This window comes from Saccopteryx bilineata, chromosome 2 (assembly GCF_036850765.1).
Source record: "Saccopteryx bilineata isolate mSacBil1 chromosome 2, mSacBil1_pri_phased_curated, whole genome shotgun sequence".
In the NCBI taxonomy this organism is placed as follows: Eukaryota; Metazoa; Chordata; class Mammalia; order Chiroptera; family Emballonuridae; genus Saccopteryx; species Saccopteryx bilineata.
In genome coordinates this window covers 29,532,666-29,549,955 of record NC_089491.1, presented here as the reverse complement: position 1 = coordinate 29,549,955, position 17,290 = coordinate 29,532,666, and the positions used below count along the sequence as shown (strand labels likewise).

At 37.7% G+C, this 17,290-nt stretch overlaps 1 protein-coding gene across 1 annotated transcript; it reads left to right on the top strand.

Moving 5' to 3' along the window:
• Positions 1 to 1,663: 1,663 nt before the first annotated feature.
• Positions 1,664 to 16,567, top strand: LOC136322194 (E3 ubiquitin-protein ligase Topors-like). Its single transcript, XM_066254337.1, has 2 exons — positions 1,664 to 3,699; positions 16,495 to 16,567. The coding sequence occupies exons 1-2, from the start codon at positions 1,664 to 1,666 to the stop codon at positions 16,565 to 16,567; spliced, it is 2,109 nt and encodes a 702-aa protein (XP_066110434.1).
• The last annotated feature ends 723 nt before the right edge of the window (positions 16,568 to 17,290 follow it).

Sequence of the window (17,290 nt, the reverse complement as noted above, 5' to 3'; positions counted from 1 at the left end):
ATGGGGTGACATTGATCAATAAGAGTACATAGGTTTCAGGTGAACATCTCTATAGCATTTGAACTGTTGATTGTGTTGTGTGCCAATCACCCAAAGTCAAATCACCTTTTCAGTGAGAATGTCGACATTTGGGTGCACAGATAGATATATGCAGGGGCTTCCTGTTAGATATTCAGCCTTGGAAAGAGTCTATTCTCTGTCTTTTGTCTATCAGAACTGAAGCTCAGCGCCACCTGCTCTGGGCAACTAAGTGATCTCAGAGTTCTACTCTCCTCTCTGTATTCTTATTTGTCTTTAATTTCTTTGTCTCTGAGAATTCCATTCTTTTACTCTGAACACATATATATTTGCAATTAGCTATATTGACAATTATACCTAGTGTTATTTTGTTATTCCTAGTGAGACAACTTTTCTTTCTTTTTTTTTCTTTTTTTTTTTTTTAAGATGAGAGGAGGGGAGATAGTGTGACAGACTCCTGCATGCGCCCTGACCGGGATCCAGACCGCAACCCCATCTGTGGCTGATGCTCAAATCAACTGGGCTTTTTAGTGCCTGAGGCTGATGTGCTTGGGCCATCCGAGCAATCCTCAGTGCCTGGGGCTGACACTCGAACCAAAAGAAACACTGGCTGTGGGAGGGGAAGAGGGAAAGGGAGAGGAAAGGGGAGAGAAGCAGATGGTTGTTTCTTCTGTGTGCCATGACTGGGAATTGAGCCAGGAAAGTCCATACACCAGGCCAATCTCTACCCACGGAGCCACTGTCCAGGGCCATGAAACAGCTTTATAGTTTCTAATAATCAGTGTTTTTCAACTGTCAATCCGCAGACCTGTACCAGTCTCTGCCAGAAATTTCATGCTGATTCATGAAAGAGTTAACCCCCTTCATGTTGTATGAAAATTATAACCCTAATGATTTTAGCTTAATTTGCTTATGCTCAGTGTGATTTCTGTCTTAGCAGTTCCTGAAATAATTCTCCTATTTTCACTGGTCCCCAAGTGTTAAAAATGTTGAAAACCACTGGTCTAGTTCACAATACTGCCAGAAATTAATGATTACTCTCTAAGATTTTATAATAATCTATCACACTTCTATATAAATGAACTTTTTCAGTTAACAATATATTCAGCCATCCTTCTCATATTAGATTTTCTTTTGCTTTTTTTTGAAAGGCTACAGAGTATTAAATACTATGGATAAACCATCATTTAGTTAACAAGTTCCCTACTGATAGATATTTAAGTTGTTTTCAGTTTTTTGTTATTATAAAAAAAATCAATTACCATACATGTGTTGCAAATTTGTATATCTAATAGATGAAACCTTTAGAGTTAGAATTGCTAGGTTAAAGGATATGCTACTTAACAGCTGATGTTGACTTTCTATTTGCTTTCCAGAGTTTGCCACAACTAATTTGAGAAAGAGAGAATCAGTTTGCCAGAATCTTCACTGCCTTGTCTATGCTGGGTTATACTGATCACATTATTATTAATTTGAAGGCATAGTTTGTTTCTTAACTTTATTCTAGAATTTACTGCACGGAGACAAACACAGTCCAGAAATTTGCATGGAAAGTTTTTTTATAGATATTTTTCATGACAGATGAAAAATTGATTTTAGTCAGTTCTTCTCCCAGATGAGTGTGCAACATAATCTGTTCAGGACAATGGTATCAGATTTTTCATCTGACTGTGACTGTTCTAACTGCTTGGAAAGCGCCCGCAGTGAGTCTGATTGCAATCCTCGGTCCAGCAACAGTGACAATAATGACTCTTTCTATTCAAGATCAAAAAAGAAGTCCAAGCCTTCATCTGGCAGGCAGTGCTGCCCTTCTCTCGGCCATTGCGCCAGGCCAGAGAATGACTGCAGAGAAGACACAGTGAGTCTTTCCTCAGAGGAGGGGAGCTATATCGAGTCTTCTCAAAACAATCGCTGTGGTCTGAACCCAGAGGGCATCGCAAGAAAAATCAGACCTTTGAGAGAGCTGACTTTTGAAGAATTGGTGAGGGGGTTTGGGGATAACTGGATGCTTCCACCCAACTCCATGTCCATGGGACACTTTAGAGATCAGGTGGTGATGAAGTTCAGAAGAGCTCTATATAATTCTGGAATATGGGTGGCACATGTCCAAGGCCACAGATTTGAAAAGCACTTTTCAGCTAATTATTTCAAGGGAAATCCTGGTTGCCGACGTCGGCTGGTCCCCTGGCTGAAGCGGGAACTGACAGCTGTGTATGGAGATTATAGCTACACAGTGAAGACCCTTCTGAGCACCATTCTCCGTCACATGACAGAACATGATCTGGACAGCGAATCCTTTATTCACCTCCTCGAACCCTATCTTGAACAACACACCCACCATTTCCTGCATGAGTTTATCAGTTTTGTTCATTCATCTTATAACATGGAGACTTATGACCAACGTGCCATCTATCAATATTCTGCTTCGCCATGGGTAAAAAAGAAGTCCATTGCATTGGCTCCTGAATTGCATCTGCCTAAGGATCGGGCTTTACTGGCCAGTCTACATGATACAAGTTCGTCTGAAAACACCCATGGCCAATGGAATGAGCAGAGCCTTCTGTCAGGCTTGAAACAGTTTCCAAATGGTAATTCCTCCCTGAAGAGGTCTGAAATCCCAGTAGTCCATCATAAATCAGCAAGCAAATCCCATGCTTGGATCAAAGACACACCAGAATTAGATGATCATAGAGGCTCAATTTCTACTAATAACATGCTCTTGAACTGGGCTATTCCAGAGGAAAGGGACCCAGGCTTACTAAATTGCAAACAACATGTTCAAGAGAGGAAGACAGAAGAGAACAAGTTACTTGCTGGTCATGTCCTGGGAAAGGGTGAAACAGCTGCACACAACTTCAGTTCCCCAGCAAGTTCTAATCAGGGGAAGCAAAGGAAATACAGTCTAAGAGAAAGAAAGGTATTGAGCCCTGACCAGCATATGAATGTCAAGAAAGACGCAGAAAAAAACAGATGCTCAGATTCTTCACCAAAGATCTTTCAAAGACGATTGCCCAGAGGAAGATCCTTGATAAGTTACAAATCCATAAAGAGGGACCCCTCCTGGAGTTGCGTTTCTGAAAATGACCTTTCTTCTATGAGGGATGGCAGGAAGCTGAGGTCTTTTAGAATAAAAAGGATGAATGGCAGACCTCTCTCCCAATTTGCAGAAGCTGGTTCACATGCCAGCAGAAGACGCCGAAAAGTATTCAGGTCTCGTACTCGCAGATCCAGGTCTTGGTGCGTTAGACTTACAGAGAGGTCTGTCAGCAGAGAATCGAGTCGTCCCTCTCTGAGAGGAAGACACAGAAGTACATGTCGCACGCAGAATATATGCTGCGAGACATCAAAAGAAAAGGGTGTGCATTGCTATGAATCAAACCATCAGAGGGCATGTTCAGCCACAGTGCAATACAGGAAGCTTCTTTCAACTGCTGGGAAGAAGCCCAGGTGTCCTTCTAAAAGTGAAGATGCTTCCCGAGCTGGAAGCCACTGTAATAGTCCCATATGCCTACAGATTGAGAAACAAAGATCCCCAAGCAGACAAGAGATGAAGCAAAGAACCACATTTCCTAGAGCTAGAAAAACAAGAGCAGTTAGGGACAAAAACAACAAATGTCGATCTCCAGATATGCGAACCGCTGAGGAATTCAGTGATCAAGCAGGGGATCTGAATGCCATAAGGCAAGTGGGCAGTCATTCTGCGTGTGTACCAGCCTGCAGGAGGCAACCCCAAAAGAAAAGGGGTTGGAGCCTGCAGAAACAGCACTAGGCAGAGAATGGACAGAAAAGAGACAAAGTATCCAGAAACACAGAGGTACCAATTGTTCTGAAAGGCAAATCTGCCTCTCCAACTCACCACCCAGGATCTTTGAGAGGATGTGTGTAATCTGGAGAAGATGACTAAAAAGATGCATCCCCTCACTTTGTAATTGGAAATAAACACCCAATGATTAAGTTCAAGGCTTCTATTGGAGATAAATGCATATTATTAAATTGGTCATATATGCACATAAATATGTCCATCTAATCTTTCCTTATAAACTCAATTCTTCAAATATTTGACTTATTTTCTTAGGTTACAGATTAAACTATGGAGATTGGCTGCCAGAAGTTGCAAACACCACAGAGATTACACTAATAGGGTCATATGTTACATCACACAAGTTATGCATATTATGTATAACTAAACAGAAGTGTTATTATGAATATATACGTATATGTATTCCAGACCCGGATAATAAAAATGCATAGTCACTGTCTTAAGGTGTAGTTATTGTCTTCAAGGAATTCACAATCTAGTTTTGGAAATATATGCAAATAAATAGGAAAAAAGGAACTTCAGTGGGATATTTAGCACTACCCTCCTATCTCCCTACCCTGGAAACTGTACCTCCACGTACCCAGCCATCTAGATATCTTCATTAAAAGATGGCATGTTTTTAGATAACTCTAACTGCCTACCCACTGTAACCTCATCCAGCAGTGGTAACTATACCTAAGTCAAGCCAACCATAGTATTTTGCCCCTCTGGTCACATAATTGATGAGTCCAGTGGTGGTCAAATCATAGTACTTCCCTCAGATTTTCAGACTCGTTCTAACAAAAAGGGTCATTCCCCCTCCCCAGTGGCAGTTAGTAAAAAATTTAAAGTTTGATGAGTGTTTAGAGCTCTACTTCTCAACTTGTGAAGAAAGTCAGTTTGAGGTAAGAGAGGAGAAAGCTACCAAGGAAGGTAAACCATGAAACAGAGCCTTGTGTCAGGACCTGGGTTTTCTAACACTTGAGCTGCCTCTTTTTTGCTCCTCACATGGTCTTATTTTCTAACTTTTCTTTAGATTTTGAGAGTCAATGCATTTCCTCTCTGCCTCTCTTATTAAACTGCGATTTCCGATCACTTGCAATCAAGCAATTCACTATGAAGTGGAACAGTGGAAGTCTGTGACAGAACAGACAGGGAGCAGTGATGCTCGTGGGGCAGTATCTGAAGGCTTCTTGGAGAAGTGACATATTAGTGTGATCTTGAAGAATGAATAGGAGTTTTCCAGGTGAAGGTGTTTACAAGGGCTGTCAAGAAAAATGAGTAACTTGAAAAAACAAAAAAAATAATAATATTTTCCAGTATTTTCCCTGCAGTCTAACTGGGAAATTCAGAGATACACTGAGAAGGGAGCCAGATGCCAGGTTGTGAACAGGAATGAAAACTGGCTTTTCTGGGTCAACAGCAGTCATGAAGCACCTAAATGCAGCACGGGACTCAAAACCCAAATTCATAGATTTTAAATAATATTTTGTTCTAAAAACTGCCTCTTAAGTATCTTAACTATTTTTCAGAACTCTTAGAAAACCTGTGTAACAGATAAAAATGTGTTCCAGTACATTCAGTGATATACATTGCCATACATAACATATATCTCCAAACTTTCATTAAGTTCGATGAGCAGTTCATTATCAGCCGTAAGCTAAACCTTTCATGGTAAAAGTTCATGGGAATGTAGGGAAAATCCTGAAATTGGGAAAAGGAAATCAATTGTAGTGGGCCAAGGTCACCCAATTTAGCTGTACTTACCATTAAAAAAAAAGTAAAATATAATTGTCCAAAGCATACGTATGGGTCAATGATGCTAGACTGCAGTCACAGATATAGAGAATTTCTCTGGGTAGGGAAAACCAAAATGAATATCTAAATATCTTCCTAGATGTTCTCTAGGAAAGTATATTTCTCTAGGTAATTTGGAAAATGAATTTTGCTTCATTTAAGGAGAACGTTACAGGGAGGTGATTTTTGCTTAATCAAAGAAAGTCTGTTCTATAAGTGTGGTCATATGGTTTATATCAGGGTAGACATACAGTAGAAGAGGCCAGTTGTGAGAAGGAGCTGTCATCTTTGGAAGAGTTTGGGTTTGGCTGGGTCCCCATAATGTGGAAAATTTGACTGGATGTTTTATAAATTCCCGTTTTACTCAAAGATTCCAATTCATTAGAGTCACAGAAATTTGCTAGTGAACCAAAAATATCATATCTTTAAACAGTACAACAACTTAACTTTTTCTGGGTGAGAAAAACAAAAACAACTCAATGATATCACAGTAACAATAATTAATATTGAGAGTTTACTATTTGTGAGATGTACACACACATACAACTCTATGAGGTACTACTATTTGAACCCAGATTTTATAGTTGTAGGAAATTGAAGCTTACTGATGTCATTTGCTGAAGGACACAAAGCTAGTAAGAGCTGCAGTCTGGATTCAAACCCAGATGGCCCTATCTCCAGAGTCACTGATCTGAAACCCAACTTGACATTGCCTACTTTCTTGTTGGTCTCTTTCAATTATCTTCTATCTTTCATATTCTGTGGTGAACACATTCACACACATGCTATGTTATTTTATCTTTAAAACAAATAAATAGGATTGGTTTATTTATGTTTGTGTCTTCAATGAGAAAAACAACTTTCAAAGAGATCTTATCATAACAAGCAACAGAGTTGAGAGCCAAACTGTAGGTCTAACTGCCCATGCTTTGTGTTTATACAGCTTATCATGGTTGACTGAGCTTTTCAAATCTAACTCAAATACATCTATGACCCTTACTCACCTAGTTTTCTCTGCTACTGAAAATACTTTTTCATTCAAAACCCAGGATACTAATATAATCATGCAGGGTAAGGTATTAAAGAGTTGCTTCTACTTATTTATAAAGATAAAAATCAATTCCTCTTTCCCAAGTTCACTCTGCATTGTTCTTTGAATGGTAATAGGTTCGTCTCAGCCAGATGGGAGGATGCAGGTGAATTATTTTCAACACATGTTCTTCAGCTCACACAGTGTCTTCTATGGCATGTGGGTCAGTTGAAACTCTGAAGCCGAGTCAGCTTTCACATCTCCCCTTGACTCTGGTGCTTTTTGGGCTGACACTCCTTGCGGTACATTCTATTATCTAATGACAGGCAGGTAAGGAGAAATGAGGTTTTCTAAAGATACTTGAGTCACTGTCAGGTGGGAATATTTTAAAAAATGGGTTGTTAAAGCTTAAATCTTTCTATCATGCATATTTTAGCTAATGTGTATTTTTCATCCCCACAGCTACAATCACTGGAACCATTAGTTTATCCTCTTAACTGGTTTTCCTGCCTCTGTGCTCTCTCTCTAGATTATCCTCCACACTGCTATCTATGGTCATTTTAGTGCAGTGGTTTTCAACCTTTTCACACTTGGGACCCAGTGAGAATACAAGAATTATTTTGAGAACAGCTAAGACAGAAATCACCCTGAGCATAAGTGAATTTGACTAAGATAATTGGGTCTATAATATTCATGCAGGGTGGTTAACTCTTTCATGGACCAGCACAAAATTTCTGGTTGACTGGTCTGTGGATCTGCAATTGGAAAACACTGTTCTAGTATAGACACTTATTCATGCAACTTCCCTTCCCAAAATTCTGCATCAGTTCCGTGTTGTACCCCCTGACCCCAATCTTTTCCTGTATTGTTTTGTCCTGAAAGACAAAACACATAAAAAAGACATACCTACATATATACCCTGCACAAGGACAAGAACATACAAATACACATCGCTCTATCTGCATACCTCCTTTCTAATCAATAGAATAGACTGTAACTTTTCTGCTTTAGACAAATATATTTCCTTCAAAACAATCATTCCAGTGCCTTCCCTATAGTAGGTTTTCTTTTTTTTCTTTTTTTTTTTTTAATAAATTTTTATTAATGGTAATGGGATGACATTAATAAATCAGGGTACATATATTCAAAGAAAACATGTCTAGGTTATTTTGTCATCAAATTATGTTGCAAACCCCTCGCCCAAAGTCAGATTGTCCTCCGTCACCCTCTATCTAGTTCTCTGTGCCCCTCCCCCTCCCCCTAACTCTCTCCCTCCCTCCTTCCCATGTCCTCCCTCCCCCCCACCCTTGGTAACCACCACACTCTTGTCCATGTCTCTTAGTCTCATTTTTATGTTCCACCAATGTATGAAATCATGTAGTTCTTGTTTTTTTCTGATTTACTTATTTCACTCCTTATAATGTTATCAAGATCCCACCATTTTGCTGTAAATGATCTGATGTCATCATTTCTTATGGCTGAGTAGTATTCCATAGTGTATATGTGCCACATCTTCTTTATCCAGTCTTCTATTGAAGGGCTTTTTGGTTGTTTCCATGTCTTGGCCACTGTGAACAGTGCTGCAATGAACATGGGGCTACATGTGTCTTCACGTATCAATGTTTCTGAGGTTTTGGGGTATATACCCAGTAGAGGGATTGCTGGGTCATAAGGTAGTTCTATTTGCAGTTTTTTGAGGAACCACCATACTTTCCTCCATAATGGTTGTACTACTTTACAGTCCCACCAACAGTGAATGAGGGTTCCTTTTTCTCCACAGCCTCTCCAACATTTGCTATTACCCGTCTTGTTGATAATAGCTAATCTAACAGGAGTGAGGTGGTATCTCATTGTAGTTTTGATTTGCATTTCTCTAATAACTAATGAAGCTGAGCATCTTTTCATATATCTGTTGGCCATTTGTATCTCTTCCTGGGAGAAGTGTCTGTTCATGTCCTCTTCCCATTTTTTTATTGGATTGTTTGTTTGTTTGTTGTTGAGTTTTATGAGTTCTTTGTAAATTTTGGATATTAGGCCCTTATCTGAGCTGTCGTTTGAAAATATCAGTTCCCATATAGTTGGCTGTCTGTTTATTTTGATATCAGTTTCTCTTGCTGAGCAAAAACTTTTAATTCTGATGTAGTCCCATTCATTTATCTTTGCCTTCACTTCTCTTGCCATTAGAGTCAAGTTCATAAAATGTTCTTTAAAACCCAGGTCCATGATTTTAGTACCTATGTCTTCTTCTATGTACTTTATTGTTTCAGGTCTTATATTTAGGTCTTTGATCCATTTTGAATTAATTTTAGTACACGGGGACAGGCTGTAGTCGAGTTTCATTCTTTTGCATGTGGCTTTCCAGTTTTCCCAACACCATTTGTTGAAGAGGCTTTCTTTTCTCCATTGTGTGTTGTTGGCCCCTTTATCAAAGATTATTTGACCATATATATGTGGTTTTATTTCTGGGCTTTCTATTCTGTTCCATTGGTCTGAGTGTCTATTTTTTTGCCAATACCATGCTGTTTTGATTATCGTGGCCCTATAATATAGTTTAAAGTCAGGTATTGTAATGCCCCCAGCTTCATTCTTTTTCCTTAGGATTGTTTTGGCTATTCGGGGTTTTTTATAGTTCCATATAAATCTGATGATTTTTTGTTCCATTTCTTTAAAAAATCTCATAGGGATTTTGATGGGAATTGCATTAAATTTGTATATTGCTTTGGGTAATATGGCCATTTTGATTATATTTATTCTTCCTATCCAAGAACAAGGAATATTTTTCCATCTCATTGTATCTTTTTCGATTTCCCTTAACAATGCTTTGTAATTTTCATTATATAGGTCCTTTACGTTCTTTGTTATGTTTATTCCTAGGTATTTTATTTTTTTTGTTGCAATCGTGAAGGGGATTATTTTTTTGAGTTCGTTTTCTAATATTTCATTGTTGGCATATAGAAAGGCTATGGACTTTTGTATGTTAATTTTGTATCCTGCGACCTTACTGTATTGGTTTATTGTTTCTAATAATCTTTTGTGGAGTCCTTCGGGTTTTCGATGTATAGGATCATATCATCAGCAAAAAGTGATAGCCTTTACTTCTTCTTTTCCGATATGGATGCCTTTTATTTCTTTGTCTTGTCTGATTGCTCTGGCCAGAACTTCTAGCACCACGTTGAATAAGAGTGGAGAGAGTGGACAACCCTGTCTTGTTCCTGATTTAAGGTAGAAAGTCCTCAGTTTTATGCCGTTTAATAGGATGTTGGCTGATGGTTTATCATATATGGCCTTTATCATGTTGAGATATTTTCCTTCTATACCCATTTTGTTGAGAGTCTTAAACATAAAATTGTGTTGTATTTTATCGAAAGCCTTTTCTGCATCTATTGATAAGATCATGTGGTTTTTGTTCTTTGTTTTGTTGATATGGTGTATTGCGTTAACCGTTTTGCGTATGTTGAACCATCCTTGAGATTCTGGAATGAATCCCACTTGATCATGATGTATTATTTTTTTAATATGTTGTTGTATTCGGTTTGCCAGTATTTTGTTTAGTATTTTAGCATCTGTATTCATTAGAGATATTGGTCTGTAGTTTTCTTTCTTTGTGCCATCCTTGCCAGGTTTTGGTATGAGGGTTATGTTGGCCTCATAAAATGTGTTTGGAAGTATTGCTTCTTCTTCAATTTTTTGGAAGACTTTGAGTAGAATAGGAGCCAAGTCTTCTTTGAATGTTTGATAGAATTCACTAGTATAACCGTCTGGGCCTGGACTTTTATTTTTGGGGAGATTTTTAATAGTTTTTTCTATTTCCTCCCTGCTGATTGGTCTGTTTAGGCTTTCTGCTTCTTCATGACTCAGTCTAGGAAGGTTGTATTGTTCTAGGAATTTATCCATTTCTTCTAGATTGTTGTATTTGGTGGCATATAATTTTTCATAGTATTCTACAATAATTCTTTGTATTTCTATGATGTCTGTGGTGATCTCTCCTCTTTCATTTTGGATTTTATTTATTTGAGTCCTGTGTCTTTTTTCCTTGGTGAGTCTTGCCAAGGGTTTGTCAATTTTGTTGATCTTTTCAAAGAACCAGCTCCTTGTTTTATTGATTTTTTCTATAGTTTTTCTGTTCTCTATTTCATTTATTTCTGCTCTGATTTTTATTATCTCCTTTCTTCGGCTGGTTTTGGGTTGTCTTTGTTCTTCTTTTTCTAGTTCCTTAAGGTGTGAAGTTAAGTGGTTTACTTCGGCTCTCTCTTGTTTGTTCATATAGGCCTGAAGTGATATGAACTTTCCTCTTATTACTGCTTTTGCTGCATCCCAGAGATTCTGATATGTCGTATTTTCATTTTCATTTGTCTGTATATATCTTTTGATTTCTGCGCTTATTTCTTCTTTGACCCATTCATTTTTTAGAAGTATGTTGTTTAGTTTCCACATTTTTGTGGGTTTTTCCCCCTCTTTTTTGCAGTTGAATTCTAGTTTCAAGGCTTTATGATCAGAAAATATGCTTGGTACAATTTCAATTTTTCTAAATTTGCTGATATTGTCTTTGTGGCCCAACATATGGTCAATTCTTGAGAATGTTCCATGTACACTAGAGAAAAATGTATACTCTGTCGCTTTGGGATGAAGTGTCCTGTAGATGTCTATCATATCCAGGTGTTCTAGTATTTCGTTTAAGGCCACTATATCTTTATTATTGATTCTCTGTTTGGATGACCGATCTAGAGCCGTCAGCGGTGTATTGAGGTCTCCAAGTATGATTGTATTTTTGTTAGTTTTTGTTTTAAGATCAATAAGTAGCTGTCTTATATATTTTGGTGCTCCTTGGTTTGGTGCATATATATTAAGGATTGTTATGTCTTCTTGATTCAACTTCCCCTTAATCATTATGAAATGACCATTTTTGTCTCTGAGTACCTTTTCTGTCTTGTAGTCAGCATTATTAGATATGAGTATTGCTACACCTGCTTTTTTTTGGGTGTTGTTTGCTTGGAGTATTGTTTTCTAGCCTTTCACTTTGAATTTGTTTTTATCCTTGTTGCTTAGATGTGTTTCTTGTAGGCAGCATATAGTTGGATTTTCTTTTTTAATCCATTCTGCTACTCTGTGTCTTTTATTGGTAAGTTTAATCCATTTACATTTAGTGTAATTATTGACACTTGTGGGTTCCCTACTGCCATTTTATAAATTGCTTTCTGTTAGTTTTGTATCTAGTTTGATTCTTCTCTTTTGTTTTTCTATCATTTGTTTTTGTTTGTTTGTGTTCCATACTTCTTTCCTCTGTTGCTACCTTTTTTAAGTCAAGTGTTTTTGTGGTGGTTTTTTCAAGGGTGGTTACCATTAAGTAATGAAAAGGGTACCTACCATATTCATTGTAGTACCCTATCTTATGAGTATTTCTGCACTTCATCGTCCTTTGCTACTGTTAATCTCCATCCTCTCCCCCCTTTTTTTCCTTTGTTGTCACAGTTTAAGTTTGGTTTTATTGTGTTCTTGGTGGAGCTGTTACTTGTGGTGTTGTTTTCTTTTGTTCTTTGAATCTGGTTGGAAAACCCCCCTTAATATTTCCTGGAGTGGGGGCTTTCTGTTGATAAATTCTCTCATCTTTTCTGTATTTGTGAATGTTTTTATATCTCCTTCATACTTGAAGGATAGCTTTGATGGGTATAGTATTCTTGGCTGAAAGTTCCTCTCTTTCAGGGCTTTAAATATTGGGGTCCACTCTCTTCTAGCTTGTAGAGTTTCTGCTGAGAAATCTGATGATAATCTAATAGGCCTTCCTTTATATGTTGTACTCTTCTTTTCCCTGGCTGCCTTGAGAATTTTTTCTTTGTCATTGGTTTGTGTCATCTTTATTATGATGTGCCTTGGAGTGGGTTTGTTGGGGTTAAGAAAACTTGGTGTTCTGTTTGCTTCTTGAATTTGAGGCTTTAGTTCCTTCCACAGGCTTGGGAAGTTCTTGTCTATTATTTGTTTGAGTATATTCTCCATTCCATTTTCTTTCTCTTCTCCCTCTGATATACCTATTATTCTTATGTTATTCTTTCTGATGGAGTCAGACAATTCCTGTAGGGCTTTCTCATTTTTTATTATTTTTGAGTCTCTTTCTTCTTCTCTCTGTTGTGCCTCAAGTTGTTTGTCTTCTATTTCACTAATGCTATCTTCAATCTGGGCTGTTCTGTTAGCTAAGCTTGTTACCTCGTTTTTCAGCTCGTGAATTGAGTTTTTCATCTCTGTTTGATTTGTTTTAATAGTTTCAATTTCCTTGGTAATATATTCTTTGTGTTCATTGAGTTGTTTTCTGATCTCCCTATATTGCCTTTCTGTGTTTTCTTGTATATCTCTGAGTATTTTTAAGATTTCTATTTTAAATTCTCTGTCATTTAGCTCCAAGGCTTCCAATATGTTAAGTCTTTTCTCCATAGATTTTTCCACATCTATTTGTGTTACCTCTCTTTCTTTTGTATCCATAATATTCGATTTCCTCTTTCTTATCGGCATCTGAGGGTGGTCTTATTGATAGCACGCAGGCGCACTCCCTCGCGGCTTGAATGAGCGTGGCTGCTGCGGTAGCTTCCTCCACACCCTCGTCTCTCAGATTCAAGTGATAACAGTCCTTTTGCTTTCAGTTTGTGTGGAACTCCGGAATGCTCCGAGGATAAATTTTTCTGTTTCTAGTTGATAAATTTGTTGTGATTTAGGGGAGAGCTGTCGGACACGCTTCTCACGGCGCCATTTCCGTGACATCACTCTCCCTATAGTAGGTTTTCAATGAACATATTTCCTCTAATTGGCCTGGTACTGTTGAACTGCATGATTGTGGGTAAGTTAGTGTCTCTGCAATTGAGTTTTCACTCACATAAAGTAAAAGTGATTGGATTACTTCTGAACCACTAATCCGATGTCCTATAAAACAGTATCACTGCCTTACATCTGAATTTTCTCATGCTTCATGTCAGTGAGCTTGACTGGACTCACCTTCCACACTCACCTAGACCATTTTTTGTTCTTGTTGTTGTTATCACATTATTGGCATTTATGGTGGATTTTGAGTTGGTGGCTAGCCTGTAATATAATTTGGATTTGGCAACATTCTGCTAGAGGATCTTTTAGGTTTCTTTTAATTTTTAACACTCTATAAATCTTTGATTTGGGGGGAGCTAATTAATTAAGTTAAATAGTCACTTCAAAGCAACTACTGAGCTACTAGAAGTATTGTACTGCTATGTTCTGATAACAAATTTTATTATATTATTAAGTAACCCTAAGTAAAATTTACAGACACTGTTTAAAGATATTGCCATAGGCACTTTTCTCTCACTGATATATCATGTATTCATGTAAGTTATACAGTTTCTGAAAACAGGCACCTTTAGCAGTTTCAGAAATGCTTAAATATAAAACTGCTCAGGGAGTTGACAGGTGTATTTTTTATGTTAGGCTTTAGAACAAACAAATATGGTATCAATATTATTTTTATGTACCAAAAACTATGCAAAATCATTTTAAAATATGAAGATTCTGCAAAGACACGTATTTATCAAGAACTCAGGAGAATAGTGCCTGATGTTAAAATAAGCAAAGAACAGATGCAGCAGCCTAGCTGCTGAGGTAAGACTGATCAGTTGCTCCCCAGCTTAACCCTGTAAAGCCTTCCCAGCTTCTACTGTCGATTGTAACAAGTTCTTTGCTTTTTTCCCTCCAAATGTGACCCAAGGACCCATGATGGAATGGTTTCAGATAGATGTTGCTTCCTCACCCAGGCCAGGCAACTGTCCACCTTCATGCTGACCTCTAAACTTAGAATGTTCTTTGCCCCACTGTTGTTTAGTCAACACTTACTTTCTAGAATTCCATTCCTTCTCATTGAAGCCATATTTGATATTTTCCCGAATGTCTCGCAGTTAGAAGTATACAATTACTCCCTTTGTGCTCCCACACAAACTTCTACTGTAATACCTAAAATACTTATTTTGATGTTTTATCTTACATGTCTGAGGCCATCTTCCCCTTTATCTTGCTCTAAGAATGAGAGCTTCCTTAAGACAAGGGCCAGCTTACAAGAGGGACTTAGTGAACACTGAATGGATGAATACATGATAAAGGACACTGAACAAAATTTTAGATATGGATAGAGTAGGATCTCCAGTTGAAAGAGCCATTATTAGAAAAAAGTGACTCAAGTAGGGCCCCTGCCATGAAATCCAGTGTGATCCATTCCAATCACTCTCCTATATAGAAATTAATAGTCAATTTTCCTCAAAGAAGGTAATTCTTAAGAAGATTTTAAAGGATGCCCTTCTACAACTACTTACCTATAAATATGAAATATTCTATGTACTACATCATATGATACTTTCTACTGGACAAAAACTCAGAACCTCAGTCTTCAACCTGAATCAGAACCTTCACTTTAATATTATCCCCAGTGACTAATGTGCATATTATCTTGAGAAACACTTCTTTAAAATAACAGTGGTGGGGCTGAACTCCAGCTAGAAATTATGCTTTTATCCAAAATTTAAAAATACATATCTGCCAGCAGGGACTAGCCAACAGTTATGACTATAATAAACAGAATTTTAGGTTGAACAAAAATATTGAGGTAGTCTAAACAGAATCTATGTAATTGTTCATTATTTATAGCCCTTGAGGGAGTTCCTCTTCAGAAATCTAGATAGGCAGGTAGGTAGGTGGCCTAGATAGATAGAGATAGATAGATAAATTAGATAGATAGATAGATAGATAGATAGATAATAGATAGATAGATAGATAATAGATGATAGATAGATGATAGATATAGATAGGTAGACAGACAGACAAACTATATAACTTATACATTATATGTGTAGGAAGCACATGAACTATTCTACACATGGAACATACGTGAATATAAACTCACAGGCAGAAATTCACTAGTGGGTATGTTTATGAAGTTCATTAGGATTAAGCTCTAATCAAACAAGGATGGCCTTAGGAAACACAACTTTAACCAGAGTGTTTACAAAGTATTTAAAGAAGCAGTATAGCAGAGTGGCTAGAAGCTAGACTCCAGAGCCAGGTCGTTTGGATTCAAATCTTTATTCTATGCTCAGTAGCTCTGTGGCCTTGAGCAAGTTATTTAAAACAACTTTTCCTCAACTTCTTCATCTATATCTGATAATATAGCACCTAACTCAAAGGTTGTTATGAGAGTCAATATATGTACAATACTTAAAACAGCACCTGACGGATAGTGCTATATAACAATAATATACATATATATATACCGTATATCTGGCACTATATAAAGATAATATACTTACATATCTATTTGTATCATTTATTATCATTTTTATTATAGTAAAGACTTGGCATAGGGGAGGACACAGGTTGGTTTGGACACAGGAATTGGCCTACCACAAGAACTGAAGCCAAAGGACAACGGAGGGCGAACGGGCAATTGTGATGTGAGAACTGTGACTGGCAGTTCAAGCATAAATAATCAGGATGGACACTCAGGTGGTCGGGCTACCATAAAGGGAACAGAGGGGCAGAGAAAAGGAGGAAACCATCAATTATTGGGCACATGCAGTATGCCGGGACAGTGACAACAGCCTTCACATATATCAGCTGTTTAATCCTCAACTCACTGATAGGTCTGTTGCGCTAACCCCATACTACATATGCGGAAACTGAGACGCAGGAGAGCTAAATGAATTGGGATTCAAAAAGTAGGTGAGAGCTCTTTTTGCTCGTTTTGAGCAAAGGGGTGCTTAGATTTAACAATCCCACATGTCACGCTTATCTAAAGCAAATTCATTTGTTTAATTAGTAGGAAATGGGCTAATTCTTTCCAATATGATTTAAGCTCTTCTAAGGATGATGAGGATGAAGATGATGATGATGATGATGATGATGATTATGATGATGGCGGCAGCTGACATTTAAACACTATCACAGTGCTAAACACTATACTAAACATATTGCTGTGCTATTTCTACTAATCTTACCAAGAATACTTCAAGGAAGGTATATTATTATGATTCTTGTTTCACAGATAAAGAAACCCAGGCGCAGAGGACTTAGGGAACTCTCCCAAAGCTACACATGGACAGTGCCAGAGCTGGGTGCTTAGCCCAAGCGGTACGAGCCAGGGTCCATGCTCTTACCCATCTCGCTGTACTGTCTCCTGTTAAAACAGCAACAACCACATGTTGGAGGAACATGGAGGCAATGAATTTATTTATGCTTTTAGGACCTTGTTGCGAAATATTGGGAGTACATGCTCCCAAATTTAATTCTCACCACCATGATGTGAGGTGGGAAGAAGTTTTGATGTGAGACTTTAGGAAATTGGGAACTAAAGTTTAAAACTGACTATATAAATGGGAGAAACAGAGGGCCCTAAAATAACCACATTTTAGTTAAGTTAAAATTCAAAAAAATAAATCTCTTGATAAGGAATCAGTAAACTTTTTCTATAAGGGGCCAAATAGCAAATATTTTTGGCTCTGTGGGAACACAGTCTCTGTAACAACTGGTAACCACTGCAGCATGAGAGGAACCAAAGATGACACATAAATAAAAGAGTATGGGTCTGTACCAATAAAACTTTATTTATAAAAATAGTTTGGTGGGCCAGGTTTGGCCCATGGTCCATCATT